This window comes from Phocoena sinus, chromosome 2 (genome assembly GCF_008692025.1).
Source record: "Phocoena sinus isolate mPhoSin1 chromosome 2, mPhoSin1.pri, whole genome shotgun sequence".
NCBI lineage: Eukaryota > Metazoa > Chordata > Mammalia > Artiodactyla > Phocoenidae > Phocoena > Phocoena sinus.
This window is the reverse complement of record NC_045764.1, coordinates 3,877,059-3,900,487: the sequence shown is the minus strand read 5'-3', so window position 1 is coordinate 3,900,487 and position 23,429 is coordinate 3,877,059. Positions and strand designations below refer to the sequence as shown.

The window sequence follows — 23,429 nt, the reverse complement described above, 5'->3', positions numbered from 1 at the left end:
TTTTCCTTACTACTTAACCAAAGGTAGATCAGAAAACATAAATACACTGCAAAAAAAAAAAGTTAATAGAAGCGAAAAAAACAAACCCTTAGATTTCAAATAATTCGCTGAAGTATATTTCAGTGTCACTAAGTATTTTGCTTTTACAAATACTTACTTGTAAAAATAAGTAGCTAGGCAGTACGTTGTCAAATGAGGGGCTCAGATACACTGGGTCTGTCATTCTTACGCCTACACCTCTGAAAAACAGGAATCTAACATTACTCAGTATAAATTAGACAATCTGCACAATCTCCATTTCTAAGAATATACGCAAGTAACAAGTCAAATATAAGATGTTCTGCCTTTTTAAAACCTTTTTTACTCAACACCAAAATACTTAAAAGTGTTCCTGTGAAGTGTTTCTGGATTTTTACCCACAGTAGAGTAGGCCACTGGGAGCACTAAAAAGGATAAAGTCACATAAAATTTTCACTTGAGCACCACTGCATTCCTTTAGAGATCTGCACGGACTAAAAAGTGAAGACCATCTGAGTCTTTATTCACTGATGCATTCTCATCTTTCTGGTAACAGATTTATGACCGCTGTTATGAGCCTTTCAATTCAACAAACATTTTGTGATCCCTTCAGTTTGCCAGGCACTATGCTTGGTACTTGTATGAAAAATAAAAACATATGTTAAGAATCATGCTGGTGATAAGCCGTGACAAACGTGCCACACTGCTTCCCTCTCATCTCGTTAGAGAGTAACTGCCCAGTACTGACACCATCCACAGGATGACCTCTGCCACCTCTGTCCCCAGCTGTGAGTGGCAGTGGACCTGATCGGAGCAGGAAGGGCCAGGGCCCAGGATGGCCTGGTGGACGGGGATCCACTGAGACAAACCTTGCAGTCAGAGAGGCTGTCCAAGGGGACAGGAGGTACACAAGCACACTGTTAGAGAAAAGCCAAGCGTGGCCAGCTGCACAGATCACACGAGAGCGCGCGAGAAGACGGGAAAGTCAACGTGCTGTTCAGGGATTACAGGGGCACGGAAAGAAGAACGGGGCCCGCAGACACAGCACGTAGGTAAGTTCGGAGTTTATGAACTGACTGTGGCAAAGCAGCACCTACACAGACGTGTGTACCCTACGTGATGCAGATGGGCTAATTTTACTCACAACACTTCTGACACCACACATGTGGGCTTCTCTCTCACCCACCAACTCTCCACCTCTCTGGACACCAAGTGGGCGTCCTACAATTCACTTAACTTCTGACAGACTGTCTGGGGTCATCGTCAGAATCCACAGGTTCAGTCCAACAAGACTGACCCCGCTCCAGGTGCCAGCTGCACCTCCCAGGCTGTGACCTGGCCTTGTGACTGACTGGCTATGAATCTGGAGGCTCCTAGACTCCCTCCTCAGCTTCGACAATTCACCAGGATAACTCACAGAACTCAGGAAAACAATTTACCTGTCTGCCTACCAACCGGAAGCTTTGGGCACATGAAGGTAAATAAAAGGAAAGGCTCTTAAATACAGGAAACAGTCGCATGTAGTAACACTAATATATTTAAAAATAAGTCAACAGTAAACCACTGAAAAAAAAAAAAATATATATATATACACACACCCAAGATGGGCATCTTTTGTATTAAGGAAGGAAGCATTGTAAAATAATTCTGAATTTGTGTTGGCTGTAGATTGAGTGTACTGCTGAAAAATACTGGGTTCTTGTTTTCTGTTGGCTTTTTGTGCGCGCATGCGTGTGTGTGTTTGGGTATTTTTTTCTTTAACTGACAAGCCATGTTGAGAGGTCTTGGACCACTGCTTTTCCCCTACGTGAGTCAATACACAGTGCTGCTGTGTGTGTATATTTTGTGTGTGTGTATTTGCTAATTTTTATTATTTCTAGTTTTTCATTAAATAAGTTTGACTTTCTTTTCTGTAAAAAAAAAAAAACAACAACAAAATCAAAAACTGATGACTTCACTTGCGGTCACCAGTTTACTATGAAGGATACAACTGGGGAAACAGCCCAACAGAAGGGATGCGTCGGGCAAGGCGTGAGGGGGGCATGGATACACCACCCTCCCAGCACCTAGATGTGTTCACCAACCTGGAAGCTGTCCAAGCCCCTCATTCAGTGGCTTTTAGGGAGGCTTCATCACATGGGCATGACTGATTAAATCAGACTGGCTAGCTCAGTCTCCAGGCCCTCTCTCCTCCCCAGATCACGGGGATCTCTCCACCCTCTGATCACGTGCTTGGCTACTCCGGCCAACAGCCCCGTCCTGAAGCTGCCGGGCGGGGGTACAGAAGCACTCTTACCACTCCTGAGATTCCAAGGGCTTTGGAAGCGGTATGCCAGCAACCTGGGACATAGATCAAAGTATTTATGTATTTCTTATTATGCCAGAGCAGAGTAAGTTTATGCTGACCCTCAAGAGTGAAATAATTTCTGCAGGCATTTGTGGACCGTCACTGCAGTGGGTCTGGCTACCAATGTTAACTCCTTTCTTCTTCCCACGCCTTTTACCCTCACTCATCTGTGCAACACTTGGTATCTTCAAATCGGCACCTTTCATCAGAGTTAAGCCTCGTCCTTGCTCCAGTCAGGATCAAATCAAACCACTTCTCAGTTAAATAGTTCTTGCCCCTGAGCAGAAAATACGCAAAAGAAACTTACGAAATGTCACTGCCTCACGTTCAAAAGTCAGTCCTTTGTTGAGACAACTGGGGCACTTACCTTGATCAACACCTTGCCCCCAGCGCCAACATCTAGACCCACTACTGAATGCCTCGAATCATCGCTCAAGTGACTCTATCCTGCAGGGCTGCAGTCCTCTGCAAAATACTGAAACGAACACTTATACGCCTGCCTTCCTAACCCAGTTCCCACCAGTGCTTCAAGTTCTGGCTCCCCTTGCGCTATCTCCCTCTGACCACGCCTACCAGCACAAGAGTGTCCATCTGTACAGTATTTAATTTAAAGTAACGTGACAGAATAATTTGAGCCAGTTATTGTTCAGGTATGGGCTGACATGTTCCCTTTAAAACTATTTCTGTACCATATATCTCCACATAATAATGCGAAATGTAACACCTCATAGGATGAGCAATCTGTTAGTAAACTAATCTACCTCTGAGTCTACTAATGGCTCAACTCAGCTGGCATTCCAGAAACCAAAGGGCACAAATTCACTGACTGTACAAATGTACTGTTAAAAGAGTTGGCCCTAAGTTTTAAAAGAATATAAATAATAAACAGTGTCTAAATGCCACATTTCTTTGCTGTGGAAGCACACTTTTTCTCACATAGGCAGAGAAAGAAATCATAACGGCCTACCTGAATGGTGAGTTTAAAAATCAAGAGTTTTTTGGTTTCGTAACAAGATGGAGAAGTAGTAAGAGCAGAGCTCACCTTCTCTCATGAAAACATCAAAAACACAACTAACTGCTGAAAAACCATCAACAAAAAAGGGCCAGAACCTACCAGTAAAGATATACTACTTCCAAAGACAAAGAAGAAGCCACAGCGAGACAGCAGGAGGGGCATGTTCATGATACAATCAAATCCCATATCCGCTGGGTGGGTGACACAGAAAATGGAAAATAATTATATCACAGAGGTTCTCCCACAGGAGTGAGAGTTCTGAACCCCATGTCAGGCTCCCCAGTCTGGGGGTCTGCATCAAGAGGAGGAGAGGCCAGAGTATTTGGCTTTGAAGGCCAGTGGGGCTTGATCACAGGAACTCCACAGGACTGAGGGAAACAGAAACGCCACTCTTGGAGGGCACGCACAAGGTCTCATGCACACCAGGACCCAAGGGAAAAAGAGGTGACTTCATAGGAGCCTGGGCCAGACCTACCTGCTGGTCTTGGAGGGTCTCCTGGGAAGGGAGGGGGCACCTGTGGCTGACTGTGGGGACAAGGACACTGGTGGCAGAGGTACTGGGGAGCACTCATTGGCATGAGCTGTCCTGGAGGCCACCATTTTGAAGCCAAGACCTGACCCCACCCAACAGCCCTTAGGATATAGTACAGGAGTTCCTCAGGCCAAAAAACAAACAGGGTGGGAATACAGCCCCACCTATCTGCAGACAGACTGTTTCAAGTCTTCCTGAGTCCACAGCCACCTCTAAACACAACACTTGACATGCCCTACCCACCAGAGGGACAACCCAGCTCCACCCACCAGTGGGCAGACACCAGTCCCTCCCACCAGGAAGCCTGCACAAGCCTCTTAGACCGGCTGCACCCACAAGGTGGCACACACCAAGAGGAACTACAATCCAGCTACAACCCAGCTCCACCCACCAGTGGGCAGCCTGTGGGACTGCAAACACAGAGTTACACAAAATGAGACAGCAGGCAAATACGTTCCAGACAAAGGAAGGAGATAAAACACCAGAAGAACGACTAAGTGAAGTGGAGACAGGAAAAGAATTCATAGTAGTGACAGTAAAGATGATACAAGATCTCGGAAAAAGAATGGTGGCACAGACCAAGAAGATACAAGAAAGGTTTAAGAAAGAGCCAAGAGATTTAAACAACAGAGTTGAACAATGAGGAAGAAGAACGGATAAGTGAAGCTGGAAGACAGAATGGTGTAAAGCACCGCCGTGGAACAGAAAAAAGAATGTTTCAGAGACCTCTGGGACAACATTAAAAACACCAACATTCACATTATAGGGGCCGCAGAAGGAGAAGAGAGAAAGAAAGGACCTGAGAAAATATTTGAAGAGATAATACCTGAAACTTTCCCTAACATGGGAAAGAAAACAGTCACCCAAGTCCAGGAAGCGCAGAGTCCCATACAGGATAAACCCAAGGAGGAACAAACCGAGACACATATTAATCAAACTGCCAAAAATTAAAGGCAGAGAAAATATTAGAAGTAAAAAGGGAAAACTAACAAATAAAATACAAGGGAATCCCCATAAGGTTTTCAACTGATTTTTCAGGAGAAACTCTGCAGGCCAGAAGGGAGAGGCACAATATATTTAAAGTGATGAAAGGGAAAAACCTGCAACCAAGAGTACTCTTCTCAGCAAGGCTCTCATTCAGATTTGACAATGAAAAGCTACGAGAATTCAGCACCACCAAACCAGCTTTACAACAAATGCTAAAGGAACTTCTCCAGACAGAACAGAAAAAGCGACAACTAGAAACAAGAAAATTACTAATCGGAAAGCTCAACAGTAAAAGCAAACATAAAGGTAGGAAATCATCCACACATAAATATATCAAAACCAGCAATCGGGGGCTTCCCTGGTGGCACAGTGGTTGGGGGTCTGCCTGCTGATGCAGGGGACACGGGTTTGTGCCCTGGTCCGGGAGGACCCCGCATGCCGCGGAGCGGCTGGGCCCGTGAGCCATGGCCACTGAGCCTGCGCGTCCGGAGCCTGTGCTCCGCAACAGGAGAGGCCACAACAGTGAGAGGCCCGCATACCGCCAAAAAAACAAAAACAAAAAAAAACAGCAGTCGTGAGGAGAGTACAAATGCCGGATACCGAAAATGCACTGGAAATTAAGAGACCAGCAACTTAAAACAATCTTGTATATATATGACCGTCATGGGAACCACAAACCAAAAATCTACAATAGATACACACACAAAAAATAAAAAGCAATCCAAACACAACATGAAAGATGGTCATCAAATCACAAAAGAACAAAAGAAGAAGGTAAGAAAAAAGACATACAAAAACAAATCCAAAACAATTAACAAAATGGCAATAAGAACATACATATCGATAATTACCTTAAATGTAAGTAGATTAAAAGCTCCAACCAAAAGACATAGTCTGGCTGAATGAATATAAAAACAAGACCCACGTATATGCTGTCTACAAGAGAACCACTTCAGACCTAGGGACACATACAGACTGAAAGTGAGGGGATGGAAAAAGGTATGCCATGCAAATGGAAATCAAAAGAAAGCTGGAGTAGTGATACTCATATCAGACAAAATAGACTTTAAAATAAAGACTGTTACAAGAGACAAAGAAGGACACTACATAATGATCAAGGGATCAATCCAAGAAGAAGAGATAACAACTGTAAATATATATTTACACAACACTGCAGCACCACAATATATAAGGCAAATGCTAACAGCCATAAAAGGAGAACTCGACAGTAACACAATAATAGTAGGGGGACTTTAACACCCCACTTTCATCAACGGACAGATCATCCAGACAGAAAATCAACAAGGAAACACAGGCCTTAAATGACACATGAAACCAGGTGGACCTGATTGATTATGTACAGAGCATTCCATCCGAAAGCAGCAGAACACACGTTCTTCTCACGGGCACATGGAACAATCTCCAGGATTAATCACATGCTGGGCCGTAAATCAAGCCTCAGTAAATTTAAGAAAATTGAAATCATATCAAGCATCTTTTCTGACCACAACACTATGAGATTAGAAATAAATTACAAGAAAAAAAACTGTGAAAACACAAACACATGGAGGCTAAACAATATGTTACTAAACAACCTAATGGATCACTGAAGAAATCAAAGAGAAAATCAAAAACTACCTAGAGACAAATGAAAACAAAAGCACAACGATCCAACACCTATGGGACACATCAAAAGCAGTTCTAAGAGGGACAATCTTACCTCAGGAAACAAGAAAAATCTCAAATAAACAACCCAACCACACACCTAAAGCAACTAGAGAAAACCCAAAGTTAATAGAAGGAAAGAAACCATAAAGATCAGAGCAGAAATAAATGAAATAGAGACGAAGAAAACAAAAGGAAAGATCAATGAAACTGAAAGCTGGTTCTTTGAAAAGGTAAACAAAACTGATAAACCTTCAGCCAGACTCATCAAGAAAAAGATGGAGAGGGCTCAAATCAATAAAATTAGAAATGACAAAGGAGAAGTTAACAATGGACACTACATACAAAAGATCATAAGAGACTACTACAAGCAACTATATGCCAATAAAACAGACAACCTAGAAGAAATGGGCAAATTTCTATAAAGGTACAATCTCCCAGGACTGAACCAGGAAGAAATAGAAAATATGAACAGACCAATCACAAGTACTGAAATTGAAACCGTGATTTAAAAACTTCCAACAAACAAAAGGCCAGGACCAGATGGCTTCACAGGCAAATTCTATCAAACATTTCCATAAGAGTTAACACTTATCCTTCTGAAACTCTTCCAAAAAACTGCAGAGGAAGGAACACTCCCAAGTTCATTCTACAAGGCCACCGTCACCGTGATACTAAAACCAGACAAAGATACCACAAAAAAAAGAAAATTACAGGCCAATTATCACTAATGAACATACATGCAAAAAATCCTGAACAAAATACTAGCAAACCAAATCCAACAATACATTAAAAGGATCACACACCATGATCAAGTGGGATTTATCCCAGGGATGCAAGGATTTTTCAACATCCGCAAATCAATCAGTGTGATACACCACATTAACAAATTGAAGAATAAAAACCATATGAGCATCTCAATAGATGCAGGAAAAGCTTTTGACAAAATTTATAACCCATTTATGATAAAAACTCTCCAGAAAGTGGGCATAGAGGGAACCTACCTCAGCATAATAAAGGCCACATATGACAAACCCACAGCTAACACATTCTCAATGGTGAACAGCTGAAAGCATTTGCTCTAAGATCAGGAATAAGACAAGGATGTCCACTCTCACCACTTTTATTCAACATAGTTTTGGAGGTCCTGGCCACAGCAATCAGAGAAGAATGAATGAATAAATAAATAAATAAATGGAATCCAAAATAAACAAATAAATAAATGGAATCCAAATTGGAAAAGAAGTAAAACTGTCACTGTTTGCAGATGACATGACACTATACATAGGGAATCCTAAAGATGCCACCAGAAAACTACCAGAGCTCATCAAGGAATTCAGTGAAGTTGCAGGATACAAAATTCATATGCGAAAATCTCTTGCATTACTATACACTAACAACAAAAGATCAGAAAGAGAAATTAACAAAACAATCCCACTTACCCTTGCAACAAAACGAATAAAATATCTAGGGATAAACCTACCTAAGGAGGCAAAAGACCTGTACTCTGAAAACTATAAGACACTGATGAAAGAAACTGAAGATGACACAAACAGAAAGATATACCATGCTCTTGGGTTGGAATAATCAATACTGTCAAAATGACTATACTACCAAAGGCAATCTACAGATTCAATGCAATCCCTATCAAATTACCAATGGCATTTTTCACAGAACCAGAACAATACATTTAAAAATTTATATGGAAACACAAAAGACCCCAAATAGCCAAAGCAATCCTGAAAAAGGAAAACGGATCTGGAAGAATCAGTCACCCTGACTTCAGACTATACTACAAAGCTACAGTCATCAAAGCTATACGCTACTGGCACAAAGACAGACTTGTAGATCAAAGGAACAGGATAGAAAGCTCAGAAATAAACCCAAGCACTTATGGTCAATTATTCTATGACAAAGGAGGCAAGACAATACAATCAAGAAAATAGTCTCTTCAATTAGTGGTGCTGGGAATACTGGACAGCTACATGTAAAAGAATGAAATTAGAACATTTTTTAACACCATATACTAAAATAAACGCAAAATGGATTAAAGACCTAAATGTAAGACCTGATACTATAAAACTCTTAGAGAAAAACATAGGAAGAATACCCTTTGACATAAATCACAGCAATATCTTTGTGGATCCACCTCCTAGAGTAATGAAAATAAAAACAAACAAATGGGACCTAATGAAACTTCAAAGCTTTTGCACAGCAAAGGAAACCATAAACAAAATGAAAAGACAACCCCCAAAATGGGAGAAAATATTTGCAACAGACAAGGGGTTAGTCTCCAAAATATACAAACAGCTCATGCAGCTCTATATCAAAAAAACAAACAACCCATTCAAAAAATGGGAAGATCTAAACAGACACTTCTCCAAAGACGACATACCAATGGCCATGAAAAGATGCTCAACATCATTAATTATTAGAGACATCAAAACTACAATGAAGTATCACCTCACAACAGTCAGAATGGCCATCATCAAAAAGTCTACAAACAATAACTGCTGGAGAGGGTGTGGCGAAAAGGGAACCCTCTTGCACTGTTGGTGGGAATGTAAATTGGTGCAACCACTATGGAGAACGGTATGGAGGTTCCTTAAAAAACTAAAAATAGAGCCACCATATGATCCAGCAATCCCACTCCTGGGCATATATCTGGAGGAACTCATTCTTCAGAAAGGTACATGCAGCCCAATATTCATTGCAGCACTATTTACAATAGCCAATGCATGGAAGCAACCTAAGCGTCCACTGACAGATGAATGGATAAAGAAGATGTGGCACATATATACAATGGAATATTACTCAGCCATTTAAAAAAATGAAATAATGACATTTACAGCAACACTGATGGACCTAGAAATTATCATACTAAGTGAAGTATGTCAGACAGAGAAAGACAAATTTCATGTATCACTTATATGTGGAATCTAAAAAAATTATACAAATGAACTTATTTGCAGAACAGAAACAGACTCACAGACTTAGAGAATGCCCTACAGTTACCAGAGGGGAAAGGTGTGGGGGGAGGGAAAGACTGGAAGGTTGGGATTACCATGCACCCATCACTATGTCTAAAACGGATAACCAACAAGGACCTACTGCATGCATAGCACAGGGGATTCCGCTCAATACTCTGTAATAACCTACATGGGAAGAAAGTCTGGAAAAGAATAGATATGTGTATACGTATAACTGAATCACTTTGCTGTCACCTGAAACTACCTCAACATTGTAAATCAACTGTACTCCAATAAAAAATAAATTTTTTGTTTAAACTCAACAGTTTCTTAAAAGATGGCTGCCTCCTACTCCCACCAACAAAGGAAACAGTACTCAGAAATCTGTGGACCCAGTTAGTGGAACCACCACGTCAAATAAGAGGATAAAGCAAGTACCACTAATAACGAACTAAAGGAAGCAGTCAAGCTATCAACTCCCCATTACAGACCCAAAGGTTCACACAGCAGATGTAGGCATGATCTTCAGAAGGCGCTCCAAGGAGAAGATAGTATTTGTTCTCGGCCCTTTGGAAAGTACCGCTAACTCTAGCCTATTTCTTTAGAAGTACCGCTATCTCTAGCCTATTTCTTTAGAAGAATTAATTTCAACTATAAATCCAAATGGCTTTAATATAAAAAACTGTCCCAGGAATCAGGGATGTGGCTCTGTCCTAGCAGGATAAATTCACAGCTTTCAGCATGTTTCCATCAGCTGTCAACTTTGGGGTAACAGAGCTGTCCACAGGATTCCTAAAACAGCCTGAAAACACTAAGCGAAACAAGACACAAATGAACCTACCTACAAAATGGAAACAGACTCATAGACATGGAGAACAGACTTGTGGTTGCCAAGGGGGCGGGGATTGGGGAGGGGGTGGACTGGGAGGCTGGTGTTAGCAGATGTAAGCTATTACATACAGAATGGATAAACAACAAGGTCCTACTGTACAGCACAGGGAACTATATTCAACATCCTGTGATGAACCATAATGGAAAAGAATATAAAAAAGAATGTATATGCATAACTGAGTCACTTTGCTGTACAGAAGAAATTAACACACTATAAATCAACTATACTTAAATTTTTAAAAATTATAAGAAACTGGATTGTCCACCGATTTAATTTATTCAGCACCTGTAGCAACTGGAGATGATTTTAACATAACTTGGATTTTAATTCGGTGTAAGTCCGAATATTAATTTTTGACCACAAGTATTCATGTGAGTACTGGCTTCCTGGTAAATTTTTTAGTTAAATATTTTTTCTCTTTTTAATATTAAAACCATAAGCTTTTCTTTTCACACAGACTGTTCAAAAAAGATCTGGAGAGGTGGCCTAATTCATCCTTTATCAAGATAAGTAATGTTTTCCAAAGATACAAAACTTTTTAACTTAATATACAATAGGCTCCTTAATCTGAGCACTTACTCTTTTACCTAAAAGGATATTTCCCCCTCAAAAATGGCAATATGGGCTAAAGTATTTTCCAGTTGAATTTATACTAAAAAAAACAATCATTCATATAATGCAACTAGATATATATACATATTTTTTAAGGTTGGTGAAGTATATTTCCGTTAATAGAAAACAGAGTTAAGGCAGCCACATCTATATCTGGACTAAAAAGCCCTTTGCTCGGGGCTTCCCTGGTGGCGCAGTGGTTGAGAATCTGCCTGCCGATGCAGGGGACACGGGTTCGTGCCCTGGTCCGGGAAGATCCCACATGCCGCGGAGCGGTTAGGCCCGTGAGCCATGGCCGCTGAGCCTGCGCGTCCGGAGCCTGTGCTCCACAACGGGAGAGGCCAAAACAGCGAGAGGCCTGCGTACCGCAAAAAAAAAAAAAAAAAAAAAAAAAAAAGCCCTTTGCTCATGAAAGTTTTCTAGGTATTTTTTTTTACATTGTTTTTCATTTTCTTTGAACCACAGAAAGGATGCTTATTTCCCCCAAATGGCATTTGCTGACATACTTCAGTTCAGGGAGCCTGCTGAAGATCTCTTTGCGGCTTAGTTCAGAAATCCCATTTCCAAGAAATATTTTTGTTCCATCAAATTCTTTGGCTCCTTTCTTACATTTGCCTTTAATATCAGAGTACACGGAAACAACATCTCCACCTTTCATAACTAGAGAAAGAAGAAAATCATATCACACTGATCTATCTGTACTTTAGCAGAATAGTGAAAATTCTTTAAGCTTTAAGTCTTCAAGCTTTAAGACTGGGGACGCCTAGGGGCATCAGGAGTGGGCATGAAGCAGACTGACCCCTCTCACTGTAACCCCTAATAGAAAACGTAACTTTTTACTTTCAAACATTTGCCAACAATAAATCGAATTGATGCTTTTTTGTCCCTAGGAAAACAAAGATACAGAACAGTCTTCAAAACATCTGACCTCAGCTGGAAGTCTTTAGCTGAGCAGAAAAGGAAGGATATCTTCTATTTAAATTATTTTTCCCAAACCTAACATTCCCTAAGAGGGTAAATTAAGAATACTAAGATTCATCCCAATATTTAAGATTCTAGGCTCCGAACGTTCCCCTCACAAATGACAGGACAGCAGCCTGAGGTTTTAGGGCAACAGAGTAAAGAATACAAAACAAAATTTCACTGACATCTTACGCTCTATTCACCAGTCCTGATCCTGTAAACATCACCACACACGTCCTCAAAGGGAATAAAAGAAATGGGCACAAAGCCCATATACAGATGCCTAACTTGTTAGCCCTTATCAGGTATATCCCTCAACCGGCTATACTAAATGCAAAACTTGGAAAATATCTGTATTAAAGTAAATCTGAAATATATCTGAGTGATGATTTAATAAATTTTCCATTTGATGATACACATAAATTTTAGTGGCTGTTCTACAGAGAAACCTAAACACTATACTCACATTTTGAGGCTGACACAATTCCTGGAACGTAGACGTGGGCTCCTCGTAAGACTGCATTGCCACACTGGGCTCCAACAATAACTTCACAGGGCTGTTGTTTTATATTATTCCTAGGGATGCAAGATGAGAGAAAGTGAACAGTGATACACCTCCAACGCCTATCAACCTTTTCAGTGTTTCAATCTGAACCCTAAGTAAATAACCTCTTTGGTCTTCACCGTCCCATGGGAATGCCACTAATGAATAAATGAGAAAAAGCTGAAAAAAGATAAATACGGAAGAAATAGTTTTTTAAAATAATTACAAAGAAGATGGACACTTGAGAAAAAGAAAACAGAAAGAGGATCCTATTGCAAGATAGTAAGTGGCACCAAAAACTGCTTCATCAAATACAACAAACTAGTGAATATAACAAAAAAGAAGCAGACCCACAGATATAGAGACCGAAGTAGTGGCTACCAGTGGGGAGAGGGAAGTGGGGAGGGGCAAGAAAGGAGTAGGGGATTAATAGGTACAAACTATTATGTATAAAGTAAGCTACAAGGACCTATTATATGATACAGGGAATATAGCCCATATTTTTTTCTTTATTGAAGTATAGTTGATTTACAATGTTGAGTTAGTTTCAGGTGTACAGCAAAGTGATTCAGTTTTATATAGATAGATATACAGATATAGATATTTCTTTTTCAGATTCTTTTCCTATATAGGTTATTACAAGATACTGAATATAGTTCACTATGCTATACAGTAGGACCTTGTTGTTACCTGTTTTATATGCAGTAGTGTGTATCTGTTCATCCCAAACTCCTGATTTATCCCTCGCCCACCCCCTTTCTCCTTTGGTGACCATAAATTTGTTTTCTATGTCTCTAAGTCTATTTCCATTTTGTAAATAAATTCATTTGTATCATTTTTTTTTAGATTCCACATGTAAGTGATATCATACGGTATCTTTCTCTTTCTCACTTACTTCACTTACTATGATAATCTCTAGGTCCATCCATGTTGCCGCAAATGGCATTCTTTCAGCAAAATAGCCAATGGTATAGCCAATATTTCAGAACTATAAATGGAGCATAACCCTTAAAAATTGTGAATCACTATACTGTACACCTGTAACTTATACTGTACATCAGCTATACCTCAATTTAAAAATAATTAGGCAGGATTGAGGTCACAGGAAATGACACACAGGCTAGAACAGGAAAAGGGACCCCTTGGGGCCCAGCTCTGATGCGTTTCATGTTAGAACGGACATGATCGAGTGTTTCTATTCTAATCACCCAATGAAGCTTTATGTGGATTAAAATCACAACCCCCAAAGGAAAAAAAAAAACCTGCTTCATCATTTAACAAGCATTACTGTTTCATAACAGCATTAGGAGAGAAGAGAAATAAAGTCCCGGCCTTCAAAGACTAAAACAAACAACATACGAGGCATTCAAAAGTATTTCTAAAGTGGTAGATTGGTGCACAGTAAGTTATTAATATTTTAAACTAGACAAAAGTAAGTCTTCTTTTCTTCCTTTACTATCCAGCTTTTTTGAGTGCTCTCCAAATTCTCACCTCCCATCCATTCCTCAAATCACTGAAGCCTGGGTCTCACTTCCAACACTCAGAGCGGCCTTTTTCAAAAGTCAGGAGTGCCTATGTGATTACCCCAAACAAACATCTTGAGCACTGCATGTCTGATGGGCTTCCCTGGTTGGCAACATTTCACATGTGCCGTCCTAACGCCTTGCTGGGGGAATTAAGTGCGTTTCCTTCCCATGATCTCTAAATGATCAAACCTCAGTAAACTTCTCAGCTTTATCCTCCTTCCTGGTCCCACATGCTCACTGCCCATTCTCTAGCTATCTCTAGAAGAGGTTCATTCCCCCAGGTTCTAAAGCATGCCAAGCAGCTCATCTCACTCTGAATCCTAAACCTTGGTGATTTCATGATCTCAATAATCACAAAAATTACCCACATATTTTTTTTAATTTTATTGAAGTATATTTGATTTACAATGTTGTGCTAATTTCTGCTGTATAGCAAAGTGATTCAGTTATACACATACATATTTTTTCATATTCTTCTCCATTATGGTTTATAAGAGAATACTGAATATCTCACTGTGCTATACAGTAGGACCCTGTTATTTTTCTTTAAACACTTTATCAACACGGCACATTTTTTTTTTATACAGCAGGTTCTTAGTAGTCATCCATTTTATACACATCAGTGTATACACGTCAACCCCAAATGCCCAATTCATCACACCACCACCACCACCCCCACCGCTTTCTCCCCTTGGTGTCCATACGTTTGTTCTCTACATCTGTGTCTCAATTTCTGCCCTGCAAACCGGTTCATCTGTACCATTTTTCTAGGTTCCACATACATGCGTTAATATACAATATTTGTTTTTCTTTCTTACTTCACTCTGTATGACAGTCTCTAGATCCATCCATGTCTCAACAAATAACCCAATTTCGTTCCTTTTTATGGCTGAGTAATATTCCACAACTTCTTTATCCATTCGTCTGTCAATGGGCATTTAGGTTGCTTCCATGACCTGGCTATTGTAAATAGTGCTGCAATGAACATTGGGGTGCATGTGTCTTTTTGAATTATGGTTTTCTCTGGGTATATGCCCAGTAGTGGGATTCCTGGGTCATATGGTAGCTCTACTTTGTTTTTTAAGGCACCTCCATACTGTTCTCCATAGTGGCTGTATCAATTTACATTCCCACCAACAGTGCAAGAGGGTTACCTTTTCTTCACACCCTCTCCAGCATTTGTTGTTTGTAGATTTTCTGATGATGCCCATTCTAACTGGTGTGAGGTGATACCTCATTGTAGTTTTGATTTGCATTTCTCTAATAATTAGTGATGCTGAGCAGCTTTTCATGTGCCTCTTGGCCATCTGTATGTCTTCTTTGGAGAAATGTCTATTTAGGTCTTCTCCCACTTTTGGGTTGCGTCGTTTGTTTTTTTAATATTGAGCTGCATGAGCTGTTTATATATTTTGGAGATTGATCCTTTGTCCATTGATTCATTTGCAAATATTTTCTCCCATTCTGAGGGTTGTCTTTGGGTGTTGTTTATGGTTTCCTTTGCTGTGCAAAAGCTTTGAAGTTTCATTAGGTCCCATTTGTTTATTTTTGTTTTTATTTCCATTACTCTAGGAGGTGGATCCAAAAAGATCTTGCTGTGATTTATATCAAAGAGTGTTCTTCCTATGTTTTCAGGACCTTGTTACTAACCCACATATTCTAATGATTAGCCTTTCCAGACTGATTACCTGCAGGTAGCTATATATACATGTCCCACAGTTATTTCAAACTCAACAAGTCCTGAACAACGTTATGATTCTCTGACCGACTCCTCAAATCCTTGCTCACACCCCAATGCTTTTCATCCTCCTATGTTTCCAGTCTTGAACAAAGTGCCATTATCTATCTGAATAGCCAGACTGGGAAAGCCTGGCATCATCTTAAATCTCTTCTTCCTAAAACTTCTAACATTCACTGAGTTACCAAGTGATGCCACCTATAATTCTGACAGGTCTTCCGGGCCCATCCCCTGACATCAGACGTGCGTCACCTCTTAACCTGATCACTGAGATAGCTTCCACGTTTTATCTTTGGTCGCTTTCAGATCCTCCTGATGTCTCTGGTGTTCTTTGGTTCCATTCTGAAGTACCTAGATATGGATTTGTCTTTACTTTTGGCTTCAGACATTGTATTTCTTAAATCTGACTTTCATCAATTCTGGAAAATTCTTTGTCATTATATTTTTGAATATTGTCTTTCCCCATTATTTTATACATCTGGGGCTCATTAGAAACGTGTCGTGCCTCTTCATTCTTTTCTCCATGACTCAGTTTCTTACTTTCAACTGCTTTACCTTCTTTACCTGCTGCATTCTGGGTAATTTCCTGAGTCATCTTCTAGTTCATTAATTCTCTCATCTGTTGGGTCTAATCTTCAGTTTAGCTCATTGAATGAGTTTTAAATTTTAATGGTATTTTTATTTCTAGAAATTCTTTTTCAATTGTTTTTTTCCCTCTTAGGGTCTTTTATGTTTTAGATTCTTCCTTTGTTTTTTATCATGTCAAGGACACTGATTTTACAGTCTCTACTAGTTAGCTCTATTTGCTACAGTTCTGGGGGAATCTAATCCCTTCAGTTTGTTGTATACACTGGTCCTCAGTAGCGGTGGTTTGGTTCCTAGTGCGCCTTCTAACTGTGAGAAAGGTGCATGGCCTGGGCTGAAGGGTGTCACTCCAGAGTCGTTTCAAGCATCCCAGAAACTGGCTTAGGATCCAATTTTTATGTTAATTTCCCAAACTGCAGTTTTCCAGACCACTTGGGTGGTATGAATTTGAATTCCAAGCCCTTATAGGTATGAAACCTCTGAGTTCTGCATCTCAGAGATTTTTTTTCCTCCAACTAAAAACTCCAAGGCAAGAGCGATCCAAATCCTAATTACTGCCTTGTACTGACTGCTGGATGTTTCTCACCTCCTAGCACCAGAATCCTCCTGTTAAAACCAAACACCCTCCCAGGGACTTCCCTGGTGGCACAGTAGTTAAGAATCCACCTGCCAATGCAGGGGACTGCACTGGGTTCAAGCCCTGATCTGGGCCACATGCCACAGAGCAACTAAGCCCGTGCGCCACAACTACTGAGTCTGTGCTCTAGAGCCTGCGAGCCACAACTACTGAGCCCGCGTGCCTAGAGCCCATGCTCCACAACAAGAGAAGCCACCGCAATGAGAAGCCCGTGCACCGCAATGAAGAGTAGCTCCCTCTCGCCACAACTAGAGAAAGCCCGTGTGCAGCCAAGGAAGACCCAATGCAGCCAAAAATTAATTAAATTTTTTTAAAAAAACCAAAGCCCCTAAATTCAGGGGACCAAGCATTTTCTCCCTCAAATCCCCCAACCCTTAATCTTAGCTCACACACTTACTGCTGTTTCCAGTTACTCTTCATTCTAACCACAGAATATTTCACTTACGTTCTTAATCACTCCACTGTGCATTTTATGACCTATTTTTTAGTCAGTATTCCTAGTCCTATGTAGCAGAAGCATCCTCAAGTTATCTAGTTCACCGTATTGCTGGGAATAAAAGACTGAATTGTTCCCTAACTTGGCTCCAGTTTTGCAATTCATCTTCTTTTGAAAAAAGCGTTTAAGCTTTTTTGGCTGTAACCCAGGGTAAGAAATGCACTTAAATCACATCCCAGTACACGTGTGTATACACACACATACGTTTATAGCAAACATTTCACAAAATACCTTAATATGTACAATCCAATATATTATAAAATACCCCATTTCTTTTTTTAAAAAAAAGCCCATAGGGCTTCCCTGGTGGCGCAGTGGTTGAGAGTCCGCCTGCCGATGCAGGGGACACGGGTTTGTGCCCCGGTCCAGGAAGATCCCACGTGCCGTGGACTAGCTGGGCCCGTGAGCCATGGCCGCTGAGCCTGTGCGTCCGGAGCCTGTGCTCCGCAACAGGAGAGGCCACAACAGTGAGAGGCCCGCATACTGCAAAAAAAAAAAAAAAAAAAAAAAAAAAAAACCCATAAAAAACCAATTAAATTGATTTCACAACCTACTAATGGGTCATGATCTACATGCAGTTTGGAAAACATACCTTTATGCTACTACCAGTATTGTATTTCTAAAATCATGACTGTAATAAAAATTATTTGGTTCCTACATTCTATGCAAAAAACACTCCTTAGTTTAAAAGAAAACCCCTTACATTTCACAGTCTACCTCTCCTAACTACTTCAGCATCTTCTTTCACCAATCTCTCTGAGAACTGATTAGCCAAACCTGATCACTTTTGTAATGAACCACCATCTGTTTTCACACCTCTGTACTTTTTGCATATGTTCTCTATCTCACATACCCTTACCTACTTTATCTCCTCTTACTCACCTTCAAGGCTCAGCTGAAGTTCGATCTATTTGGAGAAAATCTTTACCCACTTCTTCGCACTCAGCCCTTCTTCTTCTATGCTCTAATAGTATTTAATTCATACCCCTACCATGGCATCTACTGCATTCTGACTTGTACCAATATCCCCTGCTTTTAGAAACTATGTTTCATCCATCTTTATAACGTCTTTGGGTCTCACACGTAGCACCAATTCAAAAAATACCTTGTGAAATGGAACCTTGTAGTGTTAATCAGAAAGTTTTTATGAGAATAACCATTTCATGGCAAAAAGAGAATGGGAGGCCACAAAGATGAAAAGAAAAGATGGAAAAAGAATCTAAAAAAGAGTGGATATATGTAGATGTATACCTGATTCACTTTGCTGTACAGCAGAAACTAACACAACATTGTAAATCAACTATACTCCAATAAAAATTTTTAAAAAATACTCTTGTATTGGGAGTTGGGGGGAATGAATTAGGAGTTTGGGATTAACATATACACACTACGATATATAAAACAGACAACCAACAAGGGCCTACTGTATAGCACAGGGAACTATACTCAATATTTTGTAACAGCTTATAAGGGAAAAGAATCTGAAAAGGAATATTTAACTGAGTCACTTTGCTGTACACCTGAAACTAACCACACACTGTAAATCAACTATAATTTGATAAAAAAATAAAAAATACTCTTGTATGAAGAAAAGCCTGGCATTCAATTTTCTCTAACTTTTTCAATAAAGTTGACACTGATACCATCAAAATCCGCATTACAACCTTACGTTCAATCTAATTACCAGTGATAAAACCTTCCTAACATTAAAATATATTTGATCAGTAAATTAAATAGCATGTTAAATTAAATGAGGGAACCTGAATTTTATGGTGAGAAATTACTTTTTCAATTGTTTACTGCCTATAAATAGTTTAAACTATGTTTTGATACCTTAAATAACTGGATGATGTTGAGCTTCTAGTAAAAGATTAGTCAAAGAGTAAAAGTATAAATATATTCCTTTTTCTAAAGCCCACAGAAATGGGGAAAGAAAAACCTGAAAGAAAATTCCATTTGCAAGAAAACTAAGAAACAGCTATTACCCAAATGATTAAGAATAATTAGCTAACACAGTAAAATTTGGATCAAACCTAGTTCCTCAACAGGGTATGAATGCTTCTGAAAAGGAAAGGCTTCTGGGTGCCTAAACAAATATTTACTGCTTAGAGCCAGGACCAGCGGGTCAGACAGAAAAAAGGAGAATCTGGGAACGTCTTGTCAGTGTCCTGTGCCCTGCAGATAAAGATGACAGAGGACTGGACTGGCAAAATTGGCACAAGCAGACAATCTGTGTTTTCTGTACCAAAACTGGACAAACTGCCTAGAAGTAGCTAAGGGAAGAGAAGGGAAAGCGCAACCAACTCTGTCACTCCTCCCCCGAGTTCACTAAGTGTAAACAAAAATTAAAGCCCCCAACAAAAAAGCTATGAGCTGGACCCCCTCACAGAGTCTTAGTCTTCTTCAGCTCAGCTCACCAGGACTAGAGTTGTGCCACTAGGAAAGACCTGGTGAAAGTATTTCTGAAAGACACATCTGATGAGTTGTCTAGGTATACACTTGACCCGAAGGGCAAACGAGGTGAACCTATGTGAAAGTTTTCATTCAAGGATTCATTCAAACCGGGAACTATGTGTAGATACAGATGGCCCTGTCTACCCTCAGGTTCTGCATCCATGGATTCAACCAACCGCAGACGAAAAAACATTTTTTTTAATTCCAGAAAATTCCTAAAAGCAAAACTTGAATTTGCTGTGCACTGGCAACTACTTACATAGTATTAAGTATTGTAAGTAATCTAGAAATGATTTAAAGCATACTGAAGGATGTGCATGAGTTATATGCAAACATTACACCATTTTATAGGAGACTTGAGCATCTGTGATTATCGGTATGTTGGGGGGGAGCGGGGTATCCTGGAACCAATCTCCCATGGATACCGAGGGACGTCCGTAGTAGTAAACAAAGTTGTAATAAACAAAAGGCAGTACAAAATGTACAGACCAAAAAAGGGCAGAATTTCAAATAACCTCTGTATAGTTTCAAAGAAACTAAAAAGAACCTTAAAAAAGGGACATAATAACAACAACAAGGTTAAAAAAATAAAGAACAAAAGTGAACTAGCCCAGCTCAGCAAGTAAAGGATAGTAAACCCTCTGAAATTAAAGAGTCAACGTTAACAGGCCTGCGACAGCTATTCTTAGAAAGGCCGCTTGGAAGGTTGGCCCTCGGCAGCATCTGGAACTTCGACTGGCCGACAGTTCCCAGCACTGACATAAAACCACCTCTTCAGAGTGAATTACTGTTCCTAAACTGTTCGTCCGAGCTGTGTGGTTATGCTGAACACCTGCTTTCCTTTTGGGAGCCTGGAATTTCATCACATGCCAGGCAGAGGGCGCCCAGATGACCAGCACCCAACTAAAACCTTGGGTGCTGGGTCTCTAATGGGCTCCTCTCATAGACAATGATTCTAAACATGTCACAACTGACTGCTGGAAGGATGAAGCCTGTCCTGGTAGCTCCATGGGGAGAGACGCCCGGAAGCTTGCACCTGGTTTCCTCCAGACTTTACCCCGCACGCCTTTTCCCTCTGCTGATTCTGCTTTTGTACCCCTTTCATGTAATAAATCTCCACCATGAGCCTGACTAGATGCTGAGTCCTGTGAGTCCCTCCAGCCCATCACAAGACCCTGGGCTGTCTGGGGGTGTCCCAACACAGGGAGCATCCGTCCTGGAAAACCAACACATAGACTACCAGTGTCCTCCTAACAGAGCGGGCAGGAATATGTAGCAGAAAAATATTCAAAGAACTACAAGACTTGTAATTTAAAAATTACATTGCATTTCAATGAAAACTAAGGAGAATAATAATAATTATTATTATTATAAATATTAATAACAATTATTATTATATTATTATTTAAGGTATGCCCCAGTGAAGTTTCTAAAGTCCAGTGCCTAAGAATCCCATAGATCTCCAAGTGAAAAATCAAGATTCTGTTGCAAGGGGGAAAATATTTTTTGGCCTCAGATTTCTTCATAGCAACACGTGAGGCCCTAAGATTGTAGAAGCAGTGTCTACAAAGGGCTGAGGGAAATAACATGCGACTTGAAATGACTATAATCAGCCTATAAGTTGTTGTTTAAATATAAAGGCAACAAGCAATTCTCAAGCGAGAAAGGAAACAGAGCGTACAAGAGACATACTTGGGGGAAGGGAAGCAGGTGCTGGAGACCTGATACATGACGCTATTCCATCAACCAAGAGATCAATTAAGATAAAGAACTCAGTAATAAACTACCAACAGGGCTACAAGCAAGCACTGCATTCAGCTGAATTATGCTTGTAGAATAAAAATGTTACAAAGCTTTACATTGTTAAAAAACAGTAAATAAAAATTGGTGGAGGTTTTAGGGCAAATTTAAGCGTAAGAATTTCTTCAATTTTCATAGTGGAAAGTCAAAAGATACCTAATAAAAGTGATGATGAGTTTAAAAGACAAAAAAGAGCCGAACTTCTCCTTTTAGAAACAAAGGTAGGTATATGAATCCACAATCCTAAAAGATTTCTTAGTGCTTTCCTGTAGTAACTCACCGTTTGTGCTTTATAGTTCACTAATGCTTTAACTTTTCTTAACTCTTTATTCACTTTCGGCTGCGTTTTTGGTCTTCGTTGCTGCGCGCGGGCTTTCTTTAGTTGGAGTGAACGGGAGCTACTCTTTGTTGCAGTGCTCGGGCTTCTCTTGTTGGGGCGCACGGGATCTAGGGGCATGGGCTTCAGTAGCTGTGGCGCACAGGCTTAGCTGCTCTGCAGCATGTGGGATCTTCCCAGACCAGGTCTCAAACCCATGTCCCCTGCATTGGCAGGGGGATTCTTAACCACTGCGCCACCAGGGAAGTCCCCACTAATGTTTTAATGAGTAGTTTAGCTCACTACAAAGAACAGATGAAAGGATTATTACACTGCCAGTAAAAAGAATGAAATAATGTTATATAGGATTATGGAAGACTATGGAATCCACAGTACATTCTGAAATGAATCACAGGTCTCAAAAGACCTGTGACTGTGATCAACTGTAGTAACTAATTGGTTTAAAACTAGGAGATGAAAGAAATCAGAACAGTGGTTTCCTGGTAGGGGGGCAGAATGCAGAGAATTTTCTGGGTGATGGAAATGGTGTATATCTTGATGGAGGTGAGTCTTGACTACACAGTTGTATGAATTTACCAAATTCAGCAAATATACACTTAATTAAGATCTCTGCATTTCACTAATGCAAATTCCCCCTTAACAAAGAGCTAGAAGAAGGAGTTTACAAATTCGGGACTTGCCCGGTGGTCCAGTGGTAAAGAATCCACCCTCCAACGCAGGGGACGCAGTTTCAATCCCTGGGTGGGGAACTAAGATCCCACATGCCGCAGGGCAACTAAGCCCACGCGCCACAACTACGGAGCTCGCACACCTCAACGAGAGCCCGCGTGCTGCAAACTACAGAGCCCACGCACCACAACTACAGAGAAGCCCCTGCGCTGCAACGAAAAGATCCTGCGTGCCGCAACTAAGACCGGACACAGCCAAAAAAAAAACGGGGAGTTTACAAAATCAATTTTTTTAATTGCAGAAGTAATACGTGCTTATGGTTAAAAAAAAAAAAAAAAGACAGAAATGTTACAAGTGAAAATCTCCTCTTACCCAGTTTCTCCCAATCCAACTTCCTCAGAGTTAATCCTTGTCAACAGTTGGGTATGTTATACCCTCCAGACTTTTTTCCGTATATAAATAAATATATATAAATCTGTAGTTGTGTGTGTTTTTTAATTGCAAAAGAAATGTGATTTCTTACATTCCTACACAAAGCAACATGCTTTTGGTATTTAATTTATTGAGAACATCACCTTTTATTTGTACATATAATTCTCCCACATTAAAGGCCATATAAAAAAAATAATAAAGGCCATATAATATT

General features: G+C 40.2%; 1 protein-coding gene across 11 annotated transcripts in view; it reads right to left on the bottom strand.

The window, feature by feature from the left end:
* NSUN6 (NOP2/Sun RNA methyltransferase 6) overlaps positions 1–23,429 on the bottom strand; it is an 83,515-nt gene that overhangs the window by 51,298 nt on the left and 8,788 nt on the right. For all 11 annotated transcript variants that reach the window (XM_032622488.1, XM_032622480.1, XM_032622481.1 and 8 more), the window contains exons 4-6: positions 12,467–12,576; positions 11,544–11,697; positions 158–239 (exon numbers count right to left, since the gene is read on the bottom strand). In XM_032622488.1, coding sequence (XP_032478379.1) covers positions 158–239; positions 11,544–11,697; positions 12,467–12,576 — 346 coding nt within the window. The remainder of the gene's footprint in view (positions 1–157; positions 240–11,543; positions 11,698–12,466; positions 12,577–23,429) is intronic.